At 39.7% G+C, this 24,378-nt stretch overlaps 1 protein-coding gene and 1 long non-coding RNA gene across 2 annotated transcripts; both read right to left on the bottom strand.

The window, feature by feature from the left end:
- Nucleotides 1-4,229: 4,229 nt before the first annotated feature.
- LOC134336387 (vesicular inhibitory amino acid transporter) lies at nucleotides 4,230-7,510 on the bottom strand. The gene is made up of 2 exons (XM_063030558.1): nucleotides 6,414-7,510; nucleotides 4,230-5,960 (listed from the first exon to the last, which is right to left on the bottom strand). The coding sequence occupies exons 1-2, from the start codon at nucleotides 6,786-6,788 to the stop codon at nucleotides 4,773-4,775; spliced, it is 1,563 nt and encodes a 520-aa protein (XP_062886628.1). The 5' UTR covers nucleotides 6,789-7,510; the 3' UTR covers nucleotides 4,230-4,772.
- Nucleotides 7,511-8,183: 673 nt separating this feature from the next.
- LOC134336384 (uncharacterized) lies at nucleotides 8,184-19,881 on the bottom strand. Its single transcript, XR_010015785.1, has 4 exons — nucleotides 19,172-19,881; nucleotides 17,658-17,748; nucleotides 12,829-12,862; nucleotides 8,184-9,181 (listed from the first exon to the last, which is right to left on the bottom strand). It is a non-coding gene; the product is annotated as an uncharacterized LOC134336384 (long non-coding RNA).
- Between the last annotated feature and the right edge of the window lie 4,497 nt (nucleotides 19,882-24,378).

Genomic DNA, 24,378 nt, shown 5'->3' with positions numbered 1-24,378 from the left:
TTATATCTTCCTTCTGTTCAAGAAACAATACATGCCCCAAATAGAGCATCTCAAAGTTCAGAGGTATTTGGCACCTAAGTACCTTAACTAATATTCTATGAATACTTCCCCTCTGTTATATTGGTGCAATAGGGAATATAAGGCTAGATGGAAGGAAATAGAATTTGGATTAGTTGACAGTTTTCCTCTACAGGCCTTAATAGCTGACAAAGGATTGATGGCCCAGTTGGAAAAATTTAAAAACAGTTGGATAAATCTTACATTAAAAGTATGGCAGAAGGTGGTTAATTCATGTGGAATTAATAACATGTTAAAACTCTTTAGATGATGTGCATATGATACCAAATTCCTTCCCAACAGAGGAGATAAAAGATTTGAGCTATGGATAAAGAAAGGTCTTACAACCTACCTCTCATTTATAGATAAAAAAAGTATTACAAAGTTTCCAAATCCTGCAGGACAAACATGGCCTAGAACATAATGACTTTTTTAGGTACCTTCAAGTATGAAACTATGTTAACCAGAGTTGTAGATATACAGACCTATCAACAGTAGAATTAGAATTTTTCAAGATTCTGAATTCGGCTTGCAGTTCAATACCTTGTAAATCAGTTTCTCGATTATATAATGCACTCTCCCATGCTAAAAAATGTAAATACACTGTATATTAAAGAGAAGTGGGAGAAAGAAGCGGGGTTGGTACTTTCAGAGGAGGCTTGGGGGAAAATCTGCGGCTTTCAATGGTCCTCGACTAATTATTTGACTTGGAGAGAACATTGTTGGAAAAACATTATAAGATACTTCAAGACCCCATATCCGGAAAAATATAAAGATACAAATGTGATGTGTTGGAGAAGGTGCGGCTCCAAGGAGGCAAATCATTTTCATATTTTCTGGGATTGCCCTAAATTAAGTCTATATTGGGAAAGTGATATTTCATTTCCAAAGAAAATGGAGTACTGGCTGTATTCTGTGCCGTGCTTTTGACAAGGACACAAAGTTATTTAAACCGCATTTCTGACTTTGCGCCCTTATAATTTTTTATGAAATGTATATTTCTACTGAGCGTTCGCAGTTTTTGTATTGTTGAAATGCGCAATAAATAATCTACAGTGCTTACTGGGCTGACCTTACTCTTTGCAATTATTGTTCGTAGTAACAGAAACTAAGGTCGAATACGGCAGGCATCAGTGCGGGCAAATCTCAGCACGAAGTCCTTCATCCTCTATCCCTTCCTTTTGACTGTGCCACGGCGAAGCTGTCAAACGCCACACTGCAAGACAGACAATTCCGGACACAGGAAATCAAATGGGAAAAAAAAACTGAAATTGCACAGCAGGCCAGTCAGCGTCGGAAACAGTAAAACGAATTAAATACTAAGTTTCATAGTCTGGAAATATACGCGATGTTGTTGATCCTGTACGTTAACACCAAACGTTGTTCTGGAAACCATGTACTGTACTGTAGTTGAATAATTTGCCACTTGGGAGCGCTCTACTAACTGTCCTATTTTACCGCATTGCAGGGACGCCCCCAAGATTCCCACCGTGCACGGAATATATTTTTGTCATAATAACTGGAGACATTTTGGCCAGCTTCACCAATGCACATTGTCTTAATATCGCTGACAGGCCCGATAGGTTTTAAGGGGCGGGAACAAAAGTTGGAAGTCCTGACTTCGGTTATAATCTTTAAATATATAATCAGCATCCTCTTCCCGGAAGTTGCCAATTAGAATAAAAAACAATGAAAAAGTGATGTAACGTTACGTTAATATAACGCTAAAAATTACTTCCGAATAAATTCTGTTACCTTTGGACGTCCATTATCCGTTGGTAGAGTAACATGATGACCTTATCTGGAGCAATTTCCTTTAGACTGAACTATTTAAGTATAAGTTGCTACGTTATTCTAATGAACATCGAACAGAAAGTACAGCACAGAAACTGGCCCTTGGGCCCGTGTGTGCACCGACCCTGGTGTTAGTCTAACTCTATCTGCCTGCACATCTTTCCGTCTCCCTGTTGAAAGATGGAGCATCGTATATTTCTTTTCCCCCTACAGATTTCGCTTATAACAAGGAATTCAGTTGTTAATCTGAATGTTCGATAAAGACAATTGTTAATGAACCATCTATTTATGTACGATGATCCATCTATTTCACCAAATTGTTAAAAATGTTGAATTGTATGGAAAACGAAGGTGTAACACAGTTGTACTTAACCAACTTACTGCACTGGGAGTTCTCTTGAACAAGCTTTGTTTTGTAACCCCGATGTCTGCGACAGAATCGTTACTCAGTGCCAACAATCGGCGAATAAGTGCACTATGGAAATGGTTAATAATTGAAAGGACAATTATCAGTGACAAGATTAAATGCTGCCTTTCAAATAAAATTTAGTTCTGATGACTTTTTAACAAGGCAATGGAAACTACTTTGGCGATGAACAATGGGCGATCAGCATCTGGTTGAGAGGAAAGCTGCTCGTTTCTCGGTCAAACACAACTGATTGAAGCGTCAATCCGTTTGCACTTGTTCTAAATATATATATTTAAAATAATTCTGCTTTCCCTCTGAATTTCGTTTCCAGATTGACGAATACCGTAATTGCGGCTTCGGAAAGAAACAAATGCAAAGCTAGATCAAAATGCCCCGTAAACCGGTTGCCGCTGTGCCAATATTTAAAATATTAGCATAATTAGATGCAAGGAAGGGATGAAATTTGGAATCAGTATTAATATAGCAACTTGTGTTTAAATCTTTCAGCAGGCACAATGACCTTTAACAGAAAAGGTTCTGAAGGATACCGGCATCCTGTAACAACACGCAGTGGGGGAGTTCAGTGTGCTGTCGATTACTATCTATACCTAGGGTGACCTTCAGCTGGTAAAGAGAGGAATAACGTGCTTTAGGATAGGTTACCTTCAACAGTTCTGCGTCAGAAGTGTTTCATGTCTTCCAGCAACACCGCGCAAATGATTCGGCGTAAGAAGTACAGAACAATCGGGCACTCTGCGCGAATTTAGTTTTAAATCTAAATACATCGGAAAAGAATGCAGAAATAACAATATTGGATTTTAACAAACGGTTCTCTGGCACATGACCGTGAAAAGAAAATAACGTGTTTAACCGCTCTATTTCGTGTCGAACGGGACCAATTTCCCGCAGGATCATTGTTTCCACCTGGTTTTATTTTTATCTTCCAGCGCAAGACCCAATAACCTTCCTATCATAAATTCAAGCTGAGACGTCCTTCTTTAAAAAAATGATCAAACTAAATAAGCAAACATCAAACGCCCTACAAGGTACAAGGTTGTACAATGCGTACAAGGTAGGATAACTTAATCGATACTGGCGCATTCTCATTTCCCAATTGTGTAGCTATTTTGCAAATCTCATCTATTTGTTCACCTGTATTAAAACACGTCCTTTGCAAGTATGTACTTGAACTATAAAGGGCACGTGCATGTGGATCAAATCTGACTCAGAATCAGAATCAGGTTTATTATCACCGGCATGTGACGTGAAATTTGATAATAAATAAGATGCTGAACGATATATTCCTTTGCTGTTTCAGTTAAAAAGTTGTAAGTTTGGAATTCGTGTTCAGCAACATGCAGTTTGCTAATAAGACATAATGCTTGATAAAAACAATCGGCTCTAGTATTTCAATTCAGCGATATCGCATTGCAGTACACTCAACACTGACCTATTATTACCGGCTAATTTACAAATTGTTGCGAAATCAAATACTGTTTGATGCATAATTTCAAAATGAATTAACAGGTATGCTAATATAAAACCAAGTGGCCAATAATTCGTATTGTGTCAATTGTTAATGTAATAAAGCCATTAATAACCAAATTCAAGTTAGTAGGATCTCCTCAACCAACTCCCATCCGTATACCGTTCTAAGAATGAAATGTGATGCGGTCTGTGGTTTATTTAGAAAGGGTGACAGATCTGTGATCATTAAAAGGACCGAGTGAATAGATAATTTAAAAACTGATGGATGATATTCACATATGGACGTAGTGTGGAGCTTCTACCATGAGCGTTTAATGCACAGGCGTCATTGTTGTTTAAACATGTCGAATTGAATTAATAAACGATATAGTTTTGCACAACGATCGGCCAATCCCGTTGAAATGCAAGTTATTGTGCCGATTTCGACGTTTTAAATAATACTAGCAAAATGAATACGTATTTTAAATAATACTAGCAAAAATGAATTAGATACTCTCATTTATTAGACCATATATATTTTAAATATATATATTACACAATGTATACTTCGAGATAAACTTTTTTTTACATTCCGCCATGTATAACCACACCACACATACGTTTTAAAACAGTTCCACAAATTCATAAGACAATCGCTTAGTTAGCACATATAGTCTCTTCCATATATTAAACATGGATTTTAAGACGCTTCCATCTCTTTCCTAAAGACTGTTGAAATCCTATAATGTCAGGAAGCGTGTTGATTCTAGCAGACTCCGGCACCACTGCATATTGGGAATACTCTGGAAGTACCTCAAGGTATTTCTGAAGGCTGGCCTGCCATCTTCAATTATATCACGTTGATTTGTAGTAGCGTCGGTTGCCGCAATGCGGTGATAATTTAATTGTAGTTCTTTTCACACAGTAATGCAGATATTGGACCATTTTGGGTAACTTTTTTGGATTTTGCACAAAATTAAAATTGGCGACTATCTGAGATGTTTTGTAGATCTACGAGAAACGTAACACATGCCCAAATACACCCTCAATCACTTACATTCGAATTGAACGCTTCGATCAGGCCCTCTAACGAATGGATAAACCCAGACACGCTGCATATAGAACCGATAACAAATATGGAGACATCGAAAAATACATGATGCCACTGCAACTGTCTCCACAGAAGTTTGAGGTGGAAGAGACTGGGGAGCAGAAAACAGAGGCCAGCGCCCGTGAGGCTACCTGTCAGGCCCATTAGCAAAGCGAAATGGGGGATATACATGGCCATCAGCAAGGTCAAGACCACGAGGACGCATCTTAAAGCTAATCCCCAGGATTTGATTTTACCATCGGCCCCATAACAATTGGTAAACATTGCAATCCTGCCCTCTTGGAAAAAGGATTTCTCTAAGACTTCTACAGCTGCGAAAAATGGCAATGGATAGGAGAGCAAAGCTTTGGCAACTAGGAAAATGTTAACCACTGCTCGGATAGTAGACGGGAGATTGTCTGTGATTACCTCTTTTGTTGCATCTGCCCAGGTCAGGAAAGCTACCAGAGCAAACAGTCCCTTGAGTATACACGCTGCAATATGTGTCCAGTTCATCATACTGTGAAATTCTTTGGGGCTCTTCATGTTGCCCTCCAGCGATGGCAGGAAGATTTGTGAAGTGTAGCTAAAAACGATAATGCCTATGGAAATTGGGAATTTTTTGACATCAATGTAAAATTTGACTTTATCCCAGGCCCAGTCCCGGGCTCTAGACAAACAGTAGGCGATCACTAAGATGTTAATTACAAAATGTGCCAGAGTGCAGAGCAAGCTGAACTTGGAGACCGCTTTCAGATTTTTAAGGAACGCGCAAGGTAACAGCACTGCAGTGGCCAAAATAGACCACGATTTCTGAGAGATGGGCAGATTTGGGAAACTGTTATACATAAGGTTCCCACTTACAACAACGTACAATACGCAAGTCATTATTAACTCAATGATCTGGGCTACATTCACGACTCTACCACCCAGCTTTGGAAAGCGAGGGGCGCAGCAGGCATTTGCAATGTCTACATAGGAGTCCCTTACTCTCACCAGCTCCCCGTCTTCGTTTTCTTCGTACAGACAGGCGATCAGGATCTTCCCCGTGTAGCAACACACAACAGCAGCGAAAATGATTAAAAATAATCCTAGATATCCTCCATGCAGAATAGCATAGGGCAAGCCCAGGACGAACATACCCTGCAAGACACGACGTAAAGTGGGCAAATGTTTTTTTCATCAATGTAACGCATTTACTCTCAGACTAAACGGGAAGCTCATTGCTATAATAACATAGCATTTAGAAGACTGAATATTGCAGCTTAATTATAAACAAATTGACAAATGTTTATATACAATGTATGTTGACTAAAATGGCTACGATTCTAACCAAAGTACATCATATTTTACTGTTTGGTGTATAGGTTATTTACTTCCATGTCTATTTAATGGTATATTGACCCTTGGGTTTCCATTACCCTGCTCGAGACGTATTTCATTACATAATCATGTTTGATCAGGGAATATCATACAGATCAGATGCAATCTATACCCATGCAGCAACTTTATTCCGCAATGAGTTAACAGCAAAATCTGCAGTTTGTCGCCAGGGCGAACTATTGAAAGTAACGAATGAGTGAATGGAGAAGTTACCTGAATTGCATTGGTCACATTCCAGCCTGCTTCCCAGGCAGTGATTTTGGGCTTTCCCTGAGCTGCTAATTCCGTGCATGGCTCCCCGTCTTTAGAGGTGGAAGGAGGCAGACCAGCTCCGTCTCTCTGATAGTGACTGTCACCCTCATCCACTGGTTCGGCTTCTCCGGACACCTCTTCGGTTTTCAAAATGTCCATCTGCAAACCCTGGCGATGCTCATAGTCCAGGTCGTCACATTGTGCAAACCCAACCGCTTCCTCATCTGTAGCCGCCTGAAACCCCATCCGCGCGAAAACCCCGCTAACTTTAGCCTGAGATTTGTTAGAAACAGAAGTCGCAACGTTTGAAAGCTTACTTTTTATAAGCATCGCCATGGCTACTCGGCTATTGGGAGAGTGTTTATGCAAAGACGATGATACTTTTAATCAGTGCACCAAAGATTGGTGGAGAAGGAATGGATCCCAAACTGCTATCTCCAATTTCTACGGTTAAAGTGTAGCTTTTGCTCCGGTCTTTAACGTGGATCATGACAGCTCTGAAAGTTGGAGTCCCGCATTCTAAGCCGTTCGAACTCACAGTTAATGAAACCGGTAAACGACGAAAGCACGCGAATCCAGGACAGAAGCGTTATTTTTCTCTCCCCCTCTTGTTTCTTAGTCGATTTTTAGCCCAGACTGTGCCGCTAAGGTCCTGTTGGTTCTCTTCAGCAGAATGATGCCAGTGCTGCCGTGGTGAGCCTAAGGGGACGAATGAAAGGCGACGTGTCGTACAACTGACAACGCAAGCCATCGCATTGCTAGGCACGTCTCCAAATCCAGCACGTTCACCCATCTACCAGAAGGTTATGTTCATTCACGTGGGAGGGGCGCTCGGTTCGCATCCGATACAAGATTTTATTATGCATCGCCGCAACGAGAGAACGCTCGAGCTCTGCTCGCACCCGAAGTTAATACACTTATAAATCACAGGCATATCACATTAGGTATTTTCCGAAACCTGCACTGCATTACCTCTACAATAATTTGAATCATATTTCTCTGGGTAGAATAGCTAGTTTATGAACTAAACGTATTAACATCTTTATGACGGGGACGAAACAGGGAGATGGGGGGATGGGCAGAATAGCGAACTATGTGTTAACCGTTCCATGCACACTTTGCTTTTGACTCAGTTCTAGCGAGTGAAGCAAAAATGTTTCACAGATAAAACACTCACCACCTACTTGAAACGTCACTTACCCCAGTTCAACGGCCAAGTAAACAGTCCCAGCGCAGCACTGAACGAACATGCGATGTGAAAAGGCATCCGCCCCGTCGCCAGCCCACAGCTTCGGTTAGACGTTCAGATGTTGCCGTGGTCGAACACTGAAACACGTCTTCCCCCGAAGCCGGCAAAACATGTCATTATGTAGTCGCGAGAGATGGAGCCATTGCTCTTGGAAAAATACTAGTAAATCCACCTTCGCGTGTTACTTGATTCAGATATCCGTGTGTCTGGATCCTTAAAAGTCGGAAAGGGGCCGATTAAATTATTCATTGAGTACTTTTCACGTATTGCTTTCTTTAAAAAAATAGCGCACTTCCAAATTGTTCTTAATGTTCATTTTAATAGATATTAACATCCACTGCTGAAGTTATCGCGAAACAGGAGAAAGTCATTTCTTTATTATTAATGTTTACATTAACCTCGCTTTTTACTGGAGTTTCAACCCTTCCAAATAAACAGCCGGGTCTGACCCGCTGACCATATAATTCGCAGAAGCCCTTAGGTTATTTCTTCTGGTCATTGTCATTCGTTGGGAGTTTAAAGAAGAAAGTTACAAAATCTACTTGCTAAAAAAGCGGTTTTCGGAACTCTCCTGAAATAAAAGGTATCAATGTCTCTTTCTTTAAATTCAGACCAGCACTTTTCCACTAGCGCTGTAGTCTATGGGAATTCAGTTCAAATCTGCTGCGGTATTCCCAATTCCCTCACACTTTCCTCGGGGCCAACTTGGAATGGAAATTATTATAGTCTCAACGTTAAACTCATTATACAGTACCCTGTTTGGCCGAGCTGGGGATGCGCTGGGATTGTAGATGAATCCGGTTTGCTGGGACGGTTTGGCTCAAAGCCACATCTACCTCTACGAAAATTATTATGGATTTAAACAGATAACAGAGGAGCTTAAAATAACACACCCTTTCGGAACAATGTTACAAGTGGTAAATTTGCATATTCACGTTACTGTAAAAGGGCGAGCAATTTTGTAAACAATTTTAATTCATAGAATTTGATGCAGTGGTGGTTAACTTTATCACAAATGGACATTATTCACTTTGTGCAATGTTTTTATTTTTACCACATTTATTTTCCGCAGTTTTACGGATAGCCAATAAATTTTGCTAATACATTTTGCATTGCTTCAGACTGATGACAAAGCAACATCCTTCCATTTTGCTTAAATTCTGCTGCAGTTACCAAATATCGATTACAGACCTTCGCACACCAGTGAAAGCAATTCCGTTCGGTAGGGTTAACCCCACTTACAATATATACGAAATTGCGAACTGAATTTCATTGAGTTAATGTAGAAAAATACATTTTATACTAAATGTTAGAGTGCAAATTGAATATTCACTGAGAAGTTATGTTGCTGAGAACAAGCAGGCATGTCGAACAGAATGATGGTAGTGGTCAAAATTAAAACGAATTCCTTCAGTTAAAATGTTTCCGATGTTCCAGCTCCACTCTGGTCAAAACATCGTGACTGTTACCGTTCCAGGACCTAAGAAAATCATATTTTAACTGAAACCGGACTGCAGAACTTCCATTACAAATTATAAACCACAGGAGTAAAAATCGAATTTTATAGCATATTTTCAAACACTGATCATATAATTGAAAATTAATATAATGTCCACATTAAAGCACACGTAATTCAAAATTTATGTAAAGTATAATTGACGTTAAGGGAAAAGCTGACTTTAAATTACCGGTAAATGAAATTATGTACCTCTATCTGTTCATTACAGGAATGCCCTAACATAATCCCGCTATGCATACTACAATCTTGGCTTTGTTTATATTACTAGATTCAATTGCGCCAAGGTGAGAGAAATTAAAATTCATTAAAATGAATAACAATAATTCCATTGTAAAATATTATCACTTTCGGAAGCTGAGGTAACGTTTTAAAATCTGAGATCTTGGTGAAAGTATATAAAAGTATATAAAAAGTATATAAATTGAAGCTCCAGATATTTATTTTCTTCATCTTACTTCAAGGAAACACCATTCTCAATGATCAAAATTCACATCAAACGAACTTTATTATAAAGGATGGCCGCAAATTCTGTGAGGGCAAATTTGGTGGATCAGCCAGGAAACGCTCACACGCCGAAATAGCAAGTTTGTGACGGTAGCAAAACTGGACTGCAACTAAAAGTGCTGCCACTTGAACACTGGTGCATTATGGTTTCGAATATACTTGATACTCGAATGTGAAAACTGATAGGTTTAAAGTTTTCAATTCCAACTTCTCTGAGGCAAAGGTGTATCTGGTGTAACAACGTGACTGAGCGGATTCCTATTGTTGGGCTTCATCTGAGTTTACTATTGACACGAAATGTAAACCCCAGTCCTGCGTGAAAGCAAGTAGCCAATGGCAGTTTATTTTTAATAGCCCGGAGGCAACCAGGAACCCTATTCGCTCTGCACTAATATCAGCCAATCAATCTTAAATTGGGTTTCAAATTGACCCTATTTCTTTTGCCGGTTCATTTCTACAGGGAAAAAAAAATTGTACACTGTGGAATTAAGATCGTTTTAAGAGGTAAAAGTGACCACGAATAATTCTCACCAGAATCTTCAAACATTTATTCCCTCCAGCTGGTGAGTTCCTCCAGCATTTCGTGTGTGTTGCTTTGGATTTCCAGCATCTAGAGAATCTCCTATGATTATAATTCTCCCCAGCCCAATGTTGATCTTAGGTTATTCCTTTTTTAAAACTATTACAAAAGGTCAATGATAATAAAGCTGTAGAGAATGTTGGAATCACACAGCCAAACAAAAAAAAAGTGCATTTACTATCATTTGTCTGGTGTAGAAAATCATCATGGAAATGGAAACCACAGTGGCACAAGGGGTAGGCAGCACTGGGATGCACATCAAAGCGAGAGATGACTTGCTTCTTGTCTACCACAACAGATCCGGGCACAATTATCGAATTATTTATCTTAATATAACTGACTCTGACTTTCTTTCTGTAACAGAGTGGCTATTTCTGCTTCATCATTTTCGCTCAGTCCCACATCTTTAAAATTAGCAACATTTTACACAAAGAACCTTAATGTGATTGTAACTGCTGCTTATTAATTACATTTAGTCACCTGGGCCAAACTATCAGACATATTCACTTTGTTCCCCACCCACATGTCACAAACCATCTCTGCTACGGTAAACAAACATGTACGTATCTCACCGTCCTAGTTCTAATTACTGTATAAAGGTCCCCGGTCTGAAATGTTAACCGCTTCTCTTTCCACAGTACCTTGAACTGTTGAATGTTTCCAGTATTTTCAGGGTTTTTAAAATCATAAATACAAATAGCTTGGTGGAGAATCTGGACGTCATTTTTATGAGACTTCAATGATGAAGATATGCAAAGTTAATCGAACATCATACACGTTGAGTGTAATAAAAGCCTTCAATTTTAGTATCACGGGGCATCTTTCAAGTCTCCACGCAAAAAAAAATGATAAATATCGAACCCCGTGCATTAATTTATGCAGAGTGAATGTGCAATATATGGTAAAGATACATTTTCTGCAATGGGCACATTTAGTTAGAGTTCATGAGCTTCTGCATTTAGAGGTATCAAAACAAATTAAATCTGATTGGAGGAGTGACACAGCTAGATAATGTCGAGATTTTATACATTATCTGAGAAAGCATTAATAGACAGTGAACAATAATAGCAGAATTACTAATAAACAATCAAGCTGAACTTTGTAATGGACGCATTTTGAAGTTTCAGCCCCACAGACTCTTTACCAGTGAAATTATTGTAAATGATATTAGACTCGTCTGTCAACAGACAATATTGGTGTTTCTACTGTCAGTGATCAGCAAATAATATAGACTGCTTTTATTGCATTACTTTTATGGGAAACATTATGCATCAGAACATTGAGTTGAGCTGGATTACAAATATCGTGCCCTTTTGAAATAAATCAATTGTGTGTGTGTGTGTGTGTGTGTGTATACACATACACACACACACACACAAACAATCTAGAAATAAAGAGAAGGATGAAGATATTCACTCAGTACCAAATGGTTGTTAATAGCCACAGCTTAAAGAAAGACAAGCTTGCATTCTTTAGAATCATCACAACCTCGGTATGACCCAAATCAATTTACAACTAATTAATTGCTTTTTGAAGAGTGATTACTATGATAATGCAGGAAATGTGATAACTGATTTGCTCCCATCTACAAAATAATAATGACCAGACTTTTCATTTTCTATAAAATTGATTTAAGGGTTGAACATTCATTGGGAAATAAGGGACAATCATCTGTTCTTCTTAGTAATACTGTGGGATCTTTAACATCATCTTCTGAACAATTCACTTCTTTCCCTGTGCTCCACTGGATTGACAGTTTAGATCATTGTGCTCAAGTCCCTGGGTGGGACTCGTAATATAATTCATGACTCAGAAAGAAGAGTGTTATTACCTGAGTCATAGCTGCCATGGCCCAGTCCCTTCCTACTTATATCTGTAATGCAAACGTTTTCCACCAATTTGGTAATTTTCAATGTTTTGGTCCCAATTGGTTCATCCTTACCATGGACATATAATCCCTCTCTGCCACTGTGTTACACAGAGATCATCTGAGAATCCTCTAACTCTTTCTGAGCAGAGGCTCGATCAATTTCTCCTTCATCCATATACTCTTTTGCCAAGGTGAGCAGGTTTTCATATTGAAAACTCTCACTTTCAAGCCCACCTGCTTTCTCCAGAAGTATATCCGTTTTTGTATCCTCAACTAGTTGGCCTCATTGACTGCTTATCAACACACCAAAACCTGGCCCCATAATAATCAAACATCCCTCATCCTCTTTGCAACTTAAAACTAACTTGCTTCCTTCTTTTCTCATTTCTGATGAACAGTCTTTGGCATGAAATCTTCACACTTTTTCCAAGGATATTGCCTGAGCAGCTGAGTGTTTATAGATTTTATTTTAGATTTCCAGTATCTGTAACTTTTTTGGTTTTCAAAGATGACTTTTACAGGATATTTTGTGTCCAGGCTGATAAGTTTTATCGATTTTTTTTGTCATTGATCCCATTATTCAAGTTCTTCTGGATGTGCACTCTTCAAAAGAGAACGATAACTTAAAGCGTTCAAGTGTGCCATGCTCATTACCTGTAACTGATGGATCATTTTAGTTTTGGCTGCCCTGTAAAGAAAGCAGAAACATATCAACTAATTATCTATTTTGAGATTGTGTTTTCATAAATTGTTTTCCATGCACTTATTGGTAATCTGCCTGGATATTCTGCTATAATGTAAAATACGTTTAGAGCTTTGGACCTTCATTCAATCACCACACATAGCAAGTTTCCCCTCCAAACAAATCTATGTATTTTATTATTTGTTTTCTCTTATTGTCACAATGTGTATCAATTTATTTGACATTAGTATCTACAGTATTCAGAGGAAGAGATCAGATTCACAATATAATCCTCTATCCTTTACATCTATTTCATTGTAGCTTTAGGCCTGCCAGTAACAAAGTAGCTTATCTAGCTTGCCACTTTATATTAAATGGATATTATATATTTAATTAAACAGAAATATAGTATTTTATATCTCAAAGGTCTACATTTTGACTGATCTTCTTCATAAACCATTTTCCTCTGACCAGTATTATTTTCTGTCCTCCATTTCTAAACCTCATAAAAAGTATGCCTCCATTTTTATCCTCTTTTTATAATACCAACAAAGAGAAACTTCTAGCTTTCATCCAACTACTAATTTGGCAGAAACAATCTGAGTAAACAGAATTTCTTGGGTAGTTCCAAATACTTAAATGAGTAAAATTAAATACTCCCTAGTCATTACATATTTAATAGCACAGACAGTACAAACACAAAACATGCACAAAGAAGCAAATTGTCTAAAATTCCCAGGGTTATATTTGGTTGAAATTTCATGGTTTTCTGATAAGTTGTCCTTAAGCCAGTTGACCTTTCTCTTAGCAGTGGCAGTTTACAACCTTTTCCCATGGAAGAACTTACAATCCAGTAGATCAAAGATGCACTACTTGCCATTCTCGGGCAAATTTTTATCCATCAAAATATATGTACATATATACATAACAAATCTTAATCGGGTTCATATAGAATTTATTTGTATTTATGTTTCAAAGTATAAAAAACACCATTAAAACATCAGGATTAATCAATTCCATATGTATCAACCAGATTCTCTGCAGTTACCCCGATGTCTGCTCATAATAAACCAAGGATCAAAAACAGAAGTAGTTTGAAAAGATTTCACATTACTTAGCAGAAAAATACCTGCTCGTTAAACTTTTATAATGCAATTTATAAACACAAAGGATTCTGCAGAAGCTGGAAATCCAGAGTAACATATATAAAATGCTGGAAGAACTCAACATGTCAGGTAGCGTCTACAGAAATGAATAATGAGATGACATTTCATGTCAAGACCCTGTGGGCCTGAAACACAACTTTTTATTCTTTTCCATAGATGCTGCCTGACCTGTTGAGTTTTTCCAGCATTCTGTGTATGATATAATGTAATTATTTGATAGCTCACATCGCTTAACAGATTTGTAGCATATTTATTCTGTACATGTTCCTTCTTGGTTAATAAAAAATGCTAGCAGTTTTGCTCATTTAATGGTATCCCCACACTTTTATTCTTAATAGTAATACAATACCAACCAGATCCAGTAGGTAAGGTAAAGTCCAAATCATACAAACTGATTATAAAATTCTCCAAAGGCAAAAATGCTCAACAAATTAGTCAACATCAGCGAAGCAAGAAACAGGTAAAATGCCAGATCAGTGACAATTCATACCCTTCTCTTTAAGTGCATTGTGTTTAGTTGTGAAGAAAACAATCAATGTTATTAAAGTACTTTAAAAGCTATCCAACATAATTAGTAAATATTAAACTTATTTTGGTCTATTGCTGTCGAATTGTTTTACAGAAATTGCTCGAGATCGAGGTTACTTGGCCAATTCTCCTCCACTGTGCAAAATTGTAACATCGTTGCGCACCTTGTCAAAACAGTGCAACATATGAATTAGAACACATAATTATTTTAAAACACTAATGAAACAAGACAAGCTCCTACATTCTGGAAACACGGAGAGTTACGATTATAAACACGAGAAATTCTGCAAATGCTGGCAATCCAAAGCAACAGACACAAAATGCTGGAGGAATTCAGCAGATCAGACAGCATCTATGGAAGAAAATATACAGTCGACGTTTCAGGCCGAGACCCCTTTTCATTACTTGAAGTGAATTTAATTTGGAATTGTAGATTCTCTCTCCCATGTATAAAGTGAACAATCTTACTTTCTCGGTCAACGTCTTTAATTACGGGATCCCCATGAAACAATACAACCTTGTTTCTGACGGGTAATAAATAGTAATTAAACAAAGTTCACGTTTTATGGAAATTGGTGCTCAATGAGTAAATGAAAGCTCCGCCTTAAGCAATAATCTATAATTCAGTCTAACAACTCGTCTGAGAATTATACGCCGGATTCATCAGTATGTTTATTGATCGAACGTTGAGCTGATTTAACCATACCATAGGTTTCCCCTCATCTCAAGTTGCATTTCCCTCCAATCCCTGTAACTGCATCCCACCCCACAGTGTAACAAAAATCAATTCATTTGAGAAGCAAATCTTAATCTAAATTGTATTGTCCACTTATTTTAGGGGTTTTGCATACTTTCGTGTAATTTTTATCAAATCGGACAACCCACATTCCAGACGCTTGCCACCACAGCGCAGCGTTTTTTTCAACCAACACCTCTAGATTTATAACTTCTAGACCGCTTATACGCTAGTCATCTTGGGTAAAAGCTGTCACCATGACCCCTTGTGCAAACTTGAGTGCAGGCTTCTGAGGGAATAGGATGGTTCTCCGAATGAAATTACAAGACTTGCCAGCAAAACTGAGCCGCATTCCAGGACAGGAAGAAAGAACTCTGATATCAACAATAACCCATACCAACCATGAAAATAACCATAGGATCTGAAGGTGGCCCTTTCAAACGCCTACGTTTTAAAATATCCGCTAAACCATTCCATCACAGAGTTTTAAACATCATAAAACAACCGAAATAGGTAGCAAGAAATCTGGTGAAATCTAGTTGCCGAAGATTTAAGGAGGAAATTCTGAGAATCCGATGCAGAGCTGCTAGCAGCCAGAGAGATGACCTTCTCCCCCCCCCCACCCCCCAGCATAAAGCCATCTTCTTAACATCCCAACACATCTCTCATGTACTGTGTCGGAGACCGCCGGGAGCAAGAGTGGTCAGAACGTCCATATCTCGACATTTGATTTGTTTGGACAAATGATAAAATGAACTTAAGATTTTTTTTTTAATTTGAAGAAGTCCAGTCATTTATTTTGCACCAGGTATGTTGCCAAACGGATTTCACACTGCGCCGGTGGTTGGGAGGTCAGGCGGCATTGACACTTAAGCCGGGTAAAGACGCAATCTGCATTCTTTGGAAACAGAGCAGTGCTGTGTTCATACAGAATAACACTGATTTGAAAGGTGTAAATATACACCCAGTGTGTGTTTTTTTTGTTTCACGCCTAATCCTGCCAATAGTGAATGTACAAACTACGGCCTCACAGCGCCTTTAAAGTGAATTCGTCCAAAATCAATTTCTTGAGCAATGTATCAGACTCCAAAAACCCACAAAAAATAAGTAGCAAACATCATGATACTCAGCGGGCTGGGCAGAACTTATCGCTAGAACACAAGGCAGTGAGCGATTCGAGAGTTCAAACCTCATTTGAGATTTTGATCAACGATCTTTACCTGGAAGCGTAAAGTTTGTGTCACGTGGGAGATTTTATTAGAAGATAGCGAGATAAAACGACAAGGGCGGAAAGCTCTATCACGTGACAGAACACGCAAAGTAACCTGCGCCTCATTCTACAGCTACAGCGGGACAATTTCAACGACACATCTGCTAGGGATAATTTGGTAAAAGGTATTAAACCCCCACGTTGTGTTTAAATGAAGTCATCACTCTCCAACGGAGCATTCTGCAGGCAGCAGCAGGCACTTGCAGTCTGCCTGCCAAGGTCAGTGATGCTGCAGCTCGCCTCAGAGCCCAGAAATGTTTTTGTCCGCACAGCGTGCGAGGTCCAAATGTTCAACTGTCACATTGCAATGCATGACATGTCAGCATCTGGTGAAATAAATAGGCCAGATGGTGAAATATAGGCCACTATGTATGCCTTTAACTACTCGCAATATATCTATCTGAATAAAGTTAATATCTTATAGTTCTTGCGGAATGAGATGGCATTTCCTTAACTTTGTAAGAGGCGAGGATTCGGTTTATGCTGTTTGACTGAAATTAATTTATAATTCTGTTTGAATTCATCGTATCTTGCAGCTGAATATATTTGATTTTACTTTACTGTAATGGGAAGATAATTCTAACAAATAAAAAAAGGACACGGAGCATGCCCTGACCTTCTGAACGATCTAGGCTATCTGGTGTTGCTGGGGAATTCCCACGGCCCCTGATTTTGAAACTATAATTCCGATTTTGAGATTCACGAGACAGACAAAGGAATCGACAACGGTACGTAAGCCTTCCAAATTGCAGGTTTTGCTGCATCGTTTCTGGAAAGACTTGAATACCGTGGTCGTATTTTCGCAATCCGAAATAAACAAGTAAAAACTGTTCTTTCGATTTCTCGCATTCCTCCCAAAGCGGGTGAACAACCTTCGATTTTCAAACGGGGAGTCTAATGTCACCGATCTTTTATAATGCACTAGAGACGGACTCAATATACTAGGCGTGCGAACGAATCCACCGCGTTTTTTATGGTGTCCGTCCGTCGTTGGGAGGGCTGAAGCCTTGGTTGCCTTTGAGAAGAGATTTCCACACACTAACTTTAGCATTAGCATCGGTATTGTTTAAATGTAACCCGAAAGTTAATTTGTAAATCTACCTGTGCGGTACAAGAAGAGGTGTGGGTCGATTTCTCACTGACATCGCAACAAACAGTAATATTTGGAAATACTCAGCGGGTCGGTTAGCATCTGTGGAAGGAAAGAATGGAATGAACGTTTTAGACTGATAACCTTTCGCTGGAACTCTTTTCTCTCCAAACCTGGAGTTAAGCCTTATGTGACCACACTGCTCTGGCGATAACCCTCAAGTATAAACAAGATATTTGGCATGCATGGATCAGCACTTGACAACGAATAATCCGTAAACCCAAATATCGAACCCCAATGGTCCTTCTCGCTGGATGGACACAATGAAAGAAGACACATCTGCAATTCGAATTTTTTTGTTCTTTGGTTCAGAGTGTCAATTAGACAGATACTCTAAGGAAACGCTGTATTCACCAGACATTTGATCAGTCTCTGCAACCAGTTCGAAATCATTCAAGAAGTTAAAATAATATATCTTTTTTTTCTTCACTGCGACCTACATCGCAATTTAATCAAATCTCAGAATAATTTTTGAAAGGTACATTCAAAACTTCGATGAACCCAGATCGTTGAACTAAAGTTTAAATTAGCGGCAGAGTTTAGGACTAACTGGTTAGGCACAGTGTTACATCAGACAAAAGTGTCGTGATGCGCTCCATTGCATCCGCGTGATGGATGAATGGAAAGTCAAAGCATACTCACAGGGGAGACATCTCAATTTAAACATTTCTTCGTATTTGAAATAAATTGATTCACTTAGGTGACTATTGTACAGCTAGTACTAATAGATTCTTCTTTTAAATTCCATCTTAATTAACGTTAATTATCGTGTTTAATCCACTCTTACGAAGTTTAAATCACAGGGCCGAACTGAATGATCTGCAGTCGCAAACAAATCACCTTTAAGATTTTAAGCCAATGAATTTAATCGTTCAAAACTTTCTCTCATTGGGTAAACAGGGAAATTGCAAACATTCACCTGAAACAAGGAACATTTTTATAACTGACACTCTGAAAAGCAAGATTAAAATCCCCTATAGGAAGAATGCTTACCTCGTTTTTCCGAGACCTTGGCACCAAAATACTACCCGAAGCTGTTCAAATTTTGCGCCATCAACTTCTGCGCCTTTACAACATATCCCCGTGAAAACACGATTAACCCGCGTTTTTTTTTCGCACAGAAATGCGTTTAATGTAAAAGATGTACACAAAACTTAAATGGGCCAGGAACTATTTTAGAAGATGTCACGCAAGAATTACCGCTGGAAAAGTCAAAGTTAAGCAAACGAAAACTTGCCTGACATGCAAGGCAGTAAACAATTACGTGAACACGAGTCCTGAAGAAGGGTCTCGTCCCAAAACATCGACTATTTATTTCTTTTCCAGCGACCTGCTGGGTTCCTCCAGCAGTTTGTATGTGTTACTCTAAACGTGCATCATTGTCAATTACTTACACTGCGTCTAGATTAATCCCTTTCTACGCTGGAGGATGTCCCCCAATTTACAGAAGTCACTATGCACTCACTTGCTTGTTCACCTTCTAATTTACCCCTCAGTCACAGAGTCGAGAACAGGCTTGTGATGCCAGAGGCCAGGACAGAGGATCGGAAACCCACGCTGATTATCTTCTGCTTCTGCAGACTTCAGATCCCTTGGTTGCAGTGGTTTGATCTTTCTCACTCTCCTCCCGGCATTTCCCATTTGACAAAGCTTCACACTCCTGCGGCACCTGGCGTGCGCCGTCTACTTATCGTAACGCGCTTTCTGCAAACTTTAACAGCGTTGAAAGAGGGACCACCTTCAGATCTCCTACACCAAAAGCCTGTCGGAAAACTACCACAAACCTTCCTTAATGTACACTTTTTAAAAAGAGAAAACCAGATTCCTTGAATGGTCGTCCGGGAGCGTTAGGTCTTTAAAGGGTGTCGAGTCCAACGTCTTAAAGGTAACCCGAGCCCTTGCCCATAACAAACTGTTCAAAACTACAATTCATACGGAAATGACGCGCCGTTTGAAAGGCATTGCATCTCCCTGGCCCGAGGAAAATGCTGCAGCCGATTGTCAATGAAAAATAGACGAGGATTGGGTGCAGGTTGCACATTGTGGACGAAGCGTCCGGTCCTTAGACAGACTTCCCTCATTGTTTGAGGTTTACCGTAAATCCTCTTACCGCAAACACTCCATTTTCAGACATAGAAAACTCTACAACCCGTTTGTTTTTTAGGAGGTGCCCCACACATTGTCAGTACGGCAGAACGTTTGTTGCCACAACAGTAGGTGGTGACTGTACGGTCATTTCTTAGAAAGCGACTTCGGTCCAATAGCTAACAAATACGAGCTAGCAGCGTCAAACGGGATACACGTGCTGCCTGCTGTTAAAATTGTCGGTTAATTATTAATATTGTTGTTAACTATTATTACAAGCATCGATTTAAAGCTTGGAGGAAGCCTGTAGCCTTTTGAACAAGCCAGTTTGAATTCCCCTAAATGGCAGCGCACCTAGGAACCAGCACTCTTCCCGAGAGTGACAGGTGGACGGAGCTGCAAATGCTGAAGTTCATTCACTTTCGTTCCCTCTGGAGAGCCTGCGAGGGAAAAATGACAGGATAATAAAGAGTCCGATAATATACTTTAAAAAGGCAATTACGGGAACTGCGGGAGTGGGACAAGCCTGTTTGACCTGGTTAATAGCTCCGAGGAGAGCTGGCGCCTGGAGAGGCGAGAAGGAACGCAATTACTAAAATAAAAATGCGAACAGTTACAGAGGGAACTCACGGACTGTACTGGACTACCCTTTCCACATCAATTCTCGAACCAGGAATAATCATGTCAGTTTGTGTATATGAAGAGGGAGATTATGATCTTTTTGATAAATAAAAGACTTCTTGATAAAACTGTAGCAGATTGTTGGAGAAACCTTCTGCAATTTACTAACATCAGTCTTCGCTTTAAGTGGGATAGCATCTGTATGAGTGGCATGCAATATTCTAGATCGACGAGTGATATAAAAACTAAATACTTTTTTATAGGCTGAAAAAATAAAGATGCCTGAATTCTAAAACAAAAGGAAAAGTAGTGCTCATAATATTCAATGGGTTAGGCAGCATCTGTAGAGATATAAATAGAGCGTTTCAGGTGCATGACCTTCCATCAGATTAAGGAAGTGTTAGAAAACACACATATTTGAGGTCATTCGGAAAGGCAGGGAGAATGGAGGGAATGTCTGTGAAAGACTCACTGATGCATATCATGGTGGTGTTGTCTGAGGGAGGTGCTGAAGGTTTTTTTTATTATAGATATCTTTCTGGACGGGATGCAAACTGAGTGAAAGTGAAAGGGTTATACTGCTACACAGCATGCCAAGAGGCCCTTTGACCCCCCCCCCCCCGCATCTGTGCAGACCAGGTTGGCTACTTCAGTTAGTCCAATTTCACTACATTTGGTCTTTATTCCTCTAAACCAAGGGTTCCCAATCTGGGGTCCACTGACCCCTCAGTTAATGGTAGGGATCCATGGCATTAAAAAGTTTGGGAACCCCTGCTACATTTCATATCCATGCACCTTTCTAACAGTCTTTTAAACTTTGTAACTGCACTCACCTTACCACTTTCTCTGGTGGTTCTGCCCTTTCAGATCCCTTTGAAGTATTTCCTCTCTCACCTTTAACCTCTGCCCTCTAGTTTTAGACTTAAACAGTGCCTGTTCAGATGATGTGAACTTTTGGTGGAACAGTGTAAAAAGGAAAAAGAAAAAGGGGTTAGAAACATAGAAAACCTACAGCACGATACAGGCCTTTCAGCCCACAAAGCTGTGCTGAACATGTACTTACCTTAGAACTACCTAGGCTTTACCCATAGCCCTCTATTTTTCTAAGCTCCATGGAGTCTCTTAAAAGACTCTATCTTTTCCGCCTCCACCACAGCCGCCGGCAGCCCATTCCACACACTCACCATTCTCTGCATAAAAAACTTACCCCTGATACCTCCTCTGTACCTGCTTCTAAGCACCTTAAAACTATGCCCTCTCGTGCTAGCCATTTCACCCCTGGGAAAAACCCTCTGACTATCCACACGATCAATGCCTCTCATTATCTTGTACACCTCTATCAGGTCACCTCTCATCTACCGTTGCTCCAAGGAGAAAAGGCTGAGTTCACTCAACCTATTCTCATAAGGCATGCTCTCCAATCCAGGCAACATCCTTGTAAATCTCCTCTGCACCCTTTCTATGGTTTCCACATCCTTCCTGTAGTGAGGCGACCAGAACTGAGCACAGTACTCCAAGTGGGGTCTGACCAGGGTCCTATATAGCTGCCACATGACCTCTTAAACTCAATCCCACGATTGATGAAGGCCAATGCACCGTATGCCTTCTTAACCACAGAGTCAACCTGCGTAGCAGCTTTTAGGGTTAGATTTGAAATAGGATGGAAAATTACAATGCCAGGCAATTGGAAACTCAGATTTACTAGTTGGGATAAAATGAATTAAGCAATGGGTTCTACAAAGTTGTCATTGAATATACTTTAGTACTGGAACTGAAGTACACTAGTTTGGAAGAAGTTTAAGTGAATCACTGCTTGCCTGCAAGGGCTGTTTAAGTCCCTGGATGGTGAGAAGGGAAAGATAAGAGGTCAGATGTCGTGTCCCCTGTAGTTGTATGTAAAGATGTTGCAAGATAGAAAATGGATTTTGGTTTAATTGGAAGAATGAACAAAAAGAATGGTTCCTACAGGATGCTGAAAGAGTTGAAGAAAGGAATATGTCTCAGTGGCTTTTAGGTGCCAGTCAGAGTGGTTTGAGTATCCCAGAAACAGTGCAGACATGGTCAAGAGGCTCAGCTGTTATTCAGACCAAACATCAGAATGGGAAGAAATATGATCTGAGTCGTTTTGACTGTGAAATGATCGCTGGTGCTCGATGGAGCGGCTTGAAAATCTCAGAGTCTGCTAATCTCCAAAGACTTTCACCTATAACAGTCTCTAGAGTTTACACAGAATGCTGCAAAAAAACAAACAAAAATCCAGTGAGCAGAAATTCTGTGGACAAAAGTGCAACAAATGATGAATTCTAACTTCTTCAGGCATGGGATTTTGATGATGTCCTCGGTTATGGCGAGGCTGAAACCATGATGGAGCTAGATGAGCCTATAGAACTGTTTATGGAATTAATGTGTTACAGAATGTTACAAGAAACATGTCAGTCAAGGTGGAAAGGACTTGTAAGGGATGTCGAACCATGAAGGAGATAGATTGAGAAGACAAGAAAAGAATGAAGAGCCAGAGACGGACAGTATGAGTTCCTGTTCATATGTTTTATATTTTCTTATGACATAAGAGGTTACTTGGCCCATGGAGTCAATGTCAGCTTTCAGACCAGTCCCATCAATGCCATTCTTTGACTAATTATACCATGACCTATTCTCTTTCATGCTCACTGCTCCATCACAATTCTTCTGCCAGCCATTTACAGAAGGGCAATTTTACAGCATCTGATTAACCCACCAAACCACATGCCTTTAGCTTGTGGAAAGAAAATGGAGCATTTGGAGGAACTGTACACAGACAGCACCAGAAGTTAGGATTGAACCTGGATCTCCTGAGCTACAAGGCACCTTCTCAACATACACATGAAAGTAGGGTGGAAATTTGCAGCACAAATGAGGAACCATTTGTGTTTTGTTTGACTGCAAGAATTAAGCTAATGCATTAATTAAATGTACCAGAAAAAAGTTATCAACTCTGTCAACTTGCCACACATGAGAAGAATGTGACGTCTTTAGAGATGATGCAGAGGAATTTTTCCAGGATCTGGATGGATTGGAGAGCATGTCATATAGGTTGAGCAACCTAGGGCAATCCTCTTTGGAGTGAAGAATTATAAGAGGTGATTTGATATAGGTATACAAGACAACAAGAGACATAGACAGAGTGGACAGCCAGAGACCTTTTCCCAGGGAAGAAATGGCTAATACAAGGGGGCATAATTTTAACGCGATTGGAAGAAACCATGGGAGATGTCAGACGTTTTTACACAGCAAGTGGTGGGTACTTGGAATGCACTGCCTGGGTGGTGGTAGGGACAGATACATTAGGGACATTTAAGAAACACTTTAGATAGGCACATTGATGAAAGAAACATGGTGGCTATGTGTGAGTGTAACTAAAAAGGTCAGCACAACAACATTATGCACTAAAGGGTCTGTACTGTGCTGTAATGTTGATAGTTCCATATTCTAGAAGGTGCAAGGTGGTGCTGTCACCTGAAGCAGGATAGTGAACATTGGTTAATTACAAATGATCTGTCTGGGGAAAAGTAAACAGAGGGAGATTCATGGGGAAGAAAGGACAAAACAGTTTTAAAATCATAGGATACAGAACATTGCCACCACTGAAAATATGAACCAAGGATTACCTCTACACAGCCTTCAAAGAGACCAGCAAAGCCTACCAGTGGGGCTTCCCTTGGCTAAGCTTTTCACTTGAAGAAAGTGGAAGTGAAGGTAAAGGAGAAAGGAAATAATTTGAGGGAAAGGCATTACTTTGAGATCAAGCATTGACGGTGGGCTCAAAGGTTTCCTATTATATCTTCATGAAATATGGTAATATGAAAATGCAGCCCTCCATTGGTTGGGAATAATGGTGGATGTTACATCCCAGCTGTATATGTGATACGCAAGCCAGGGCAATACAATATGGAGAGCAAGCTGTTGCCCATGCAGCAGACTCCCCAT

Source organism: Mobula hypostoma, chromosome 2 (assembly GCF_963921235.1).
Source record: "Mobula hypostoma chromosome 2, sMobHyp1.1, whole genome shotgun sequence".
NCBI classification, from domain to species: domain Eukaryota; kingdom Metazoa; phylum Chordata; class Chondrichthyes; order Myliobatiformes; family Myliobatidae; genus Mobula; species Mobula hypostoma.
Note: the sequence above shows the minus strand (reverse complement) of the source record. Positions and strands in the feature narration are given on the sequence as shown.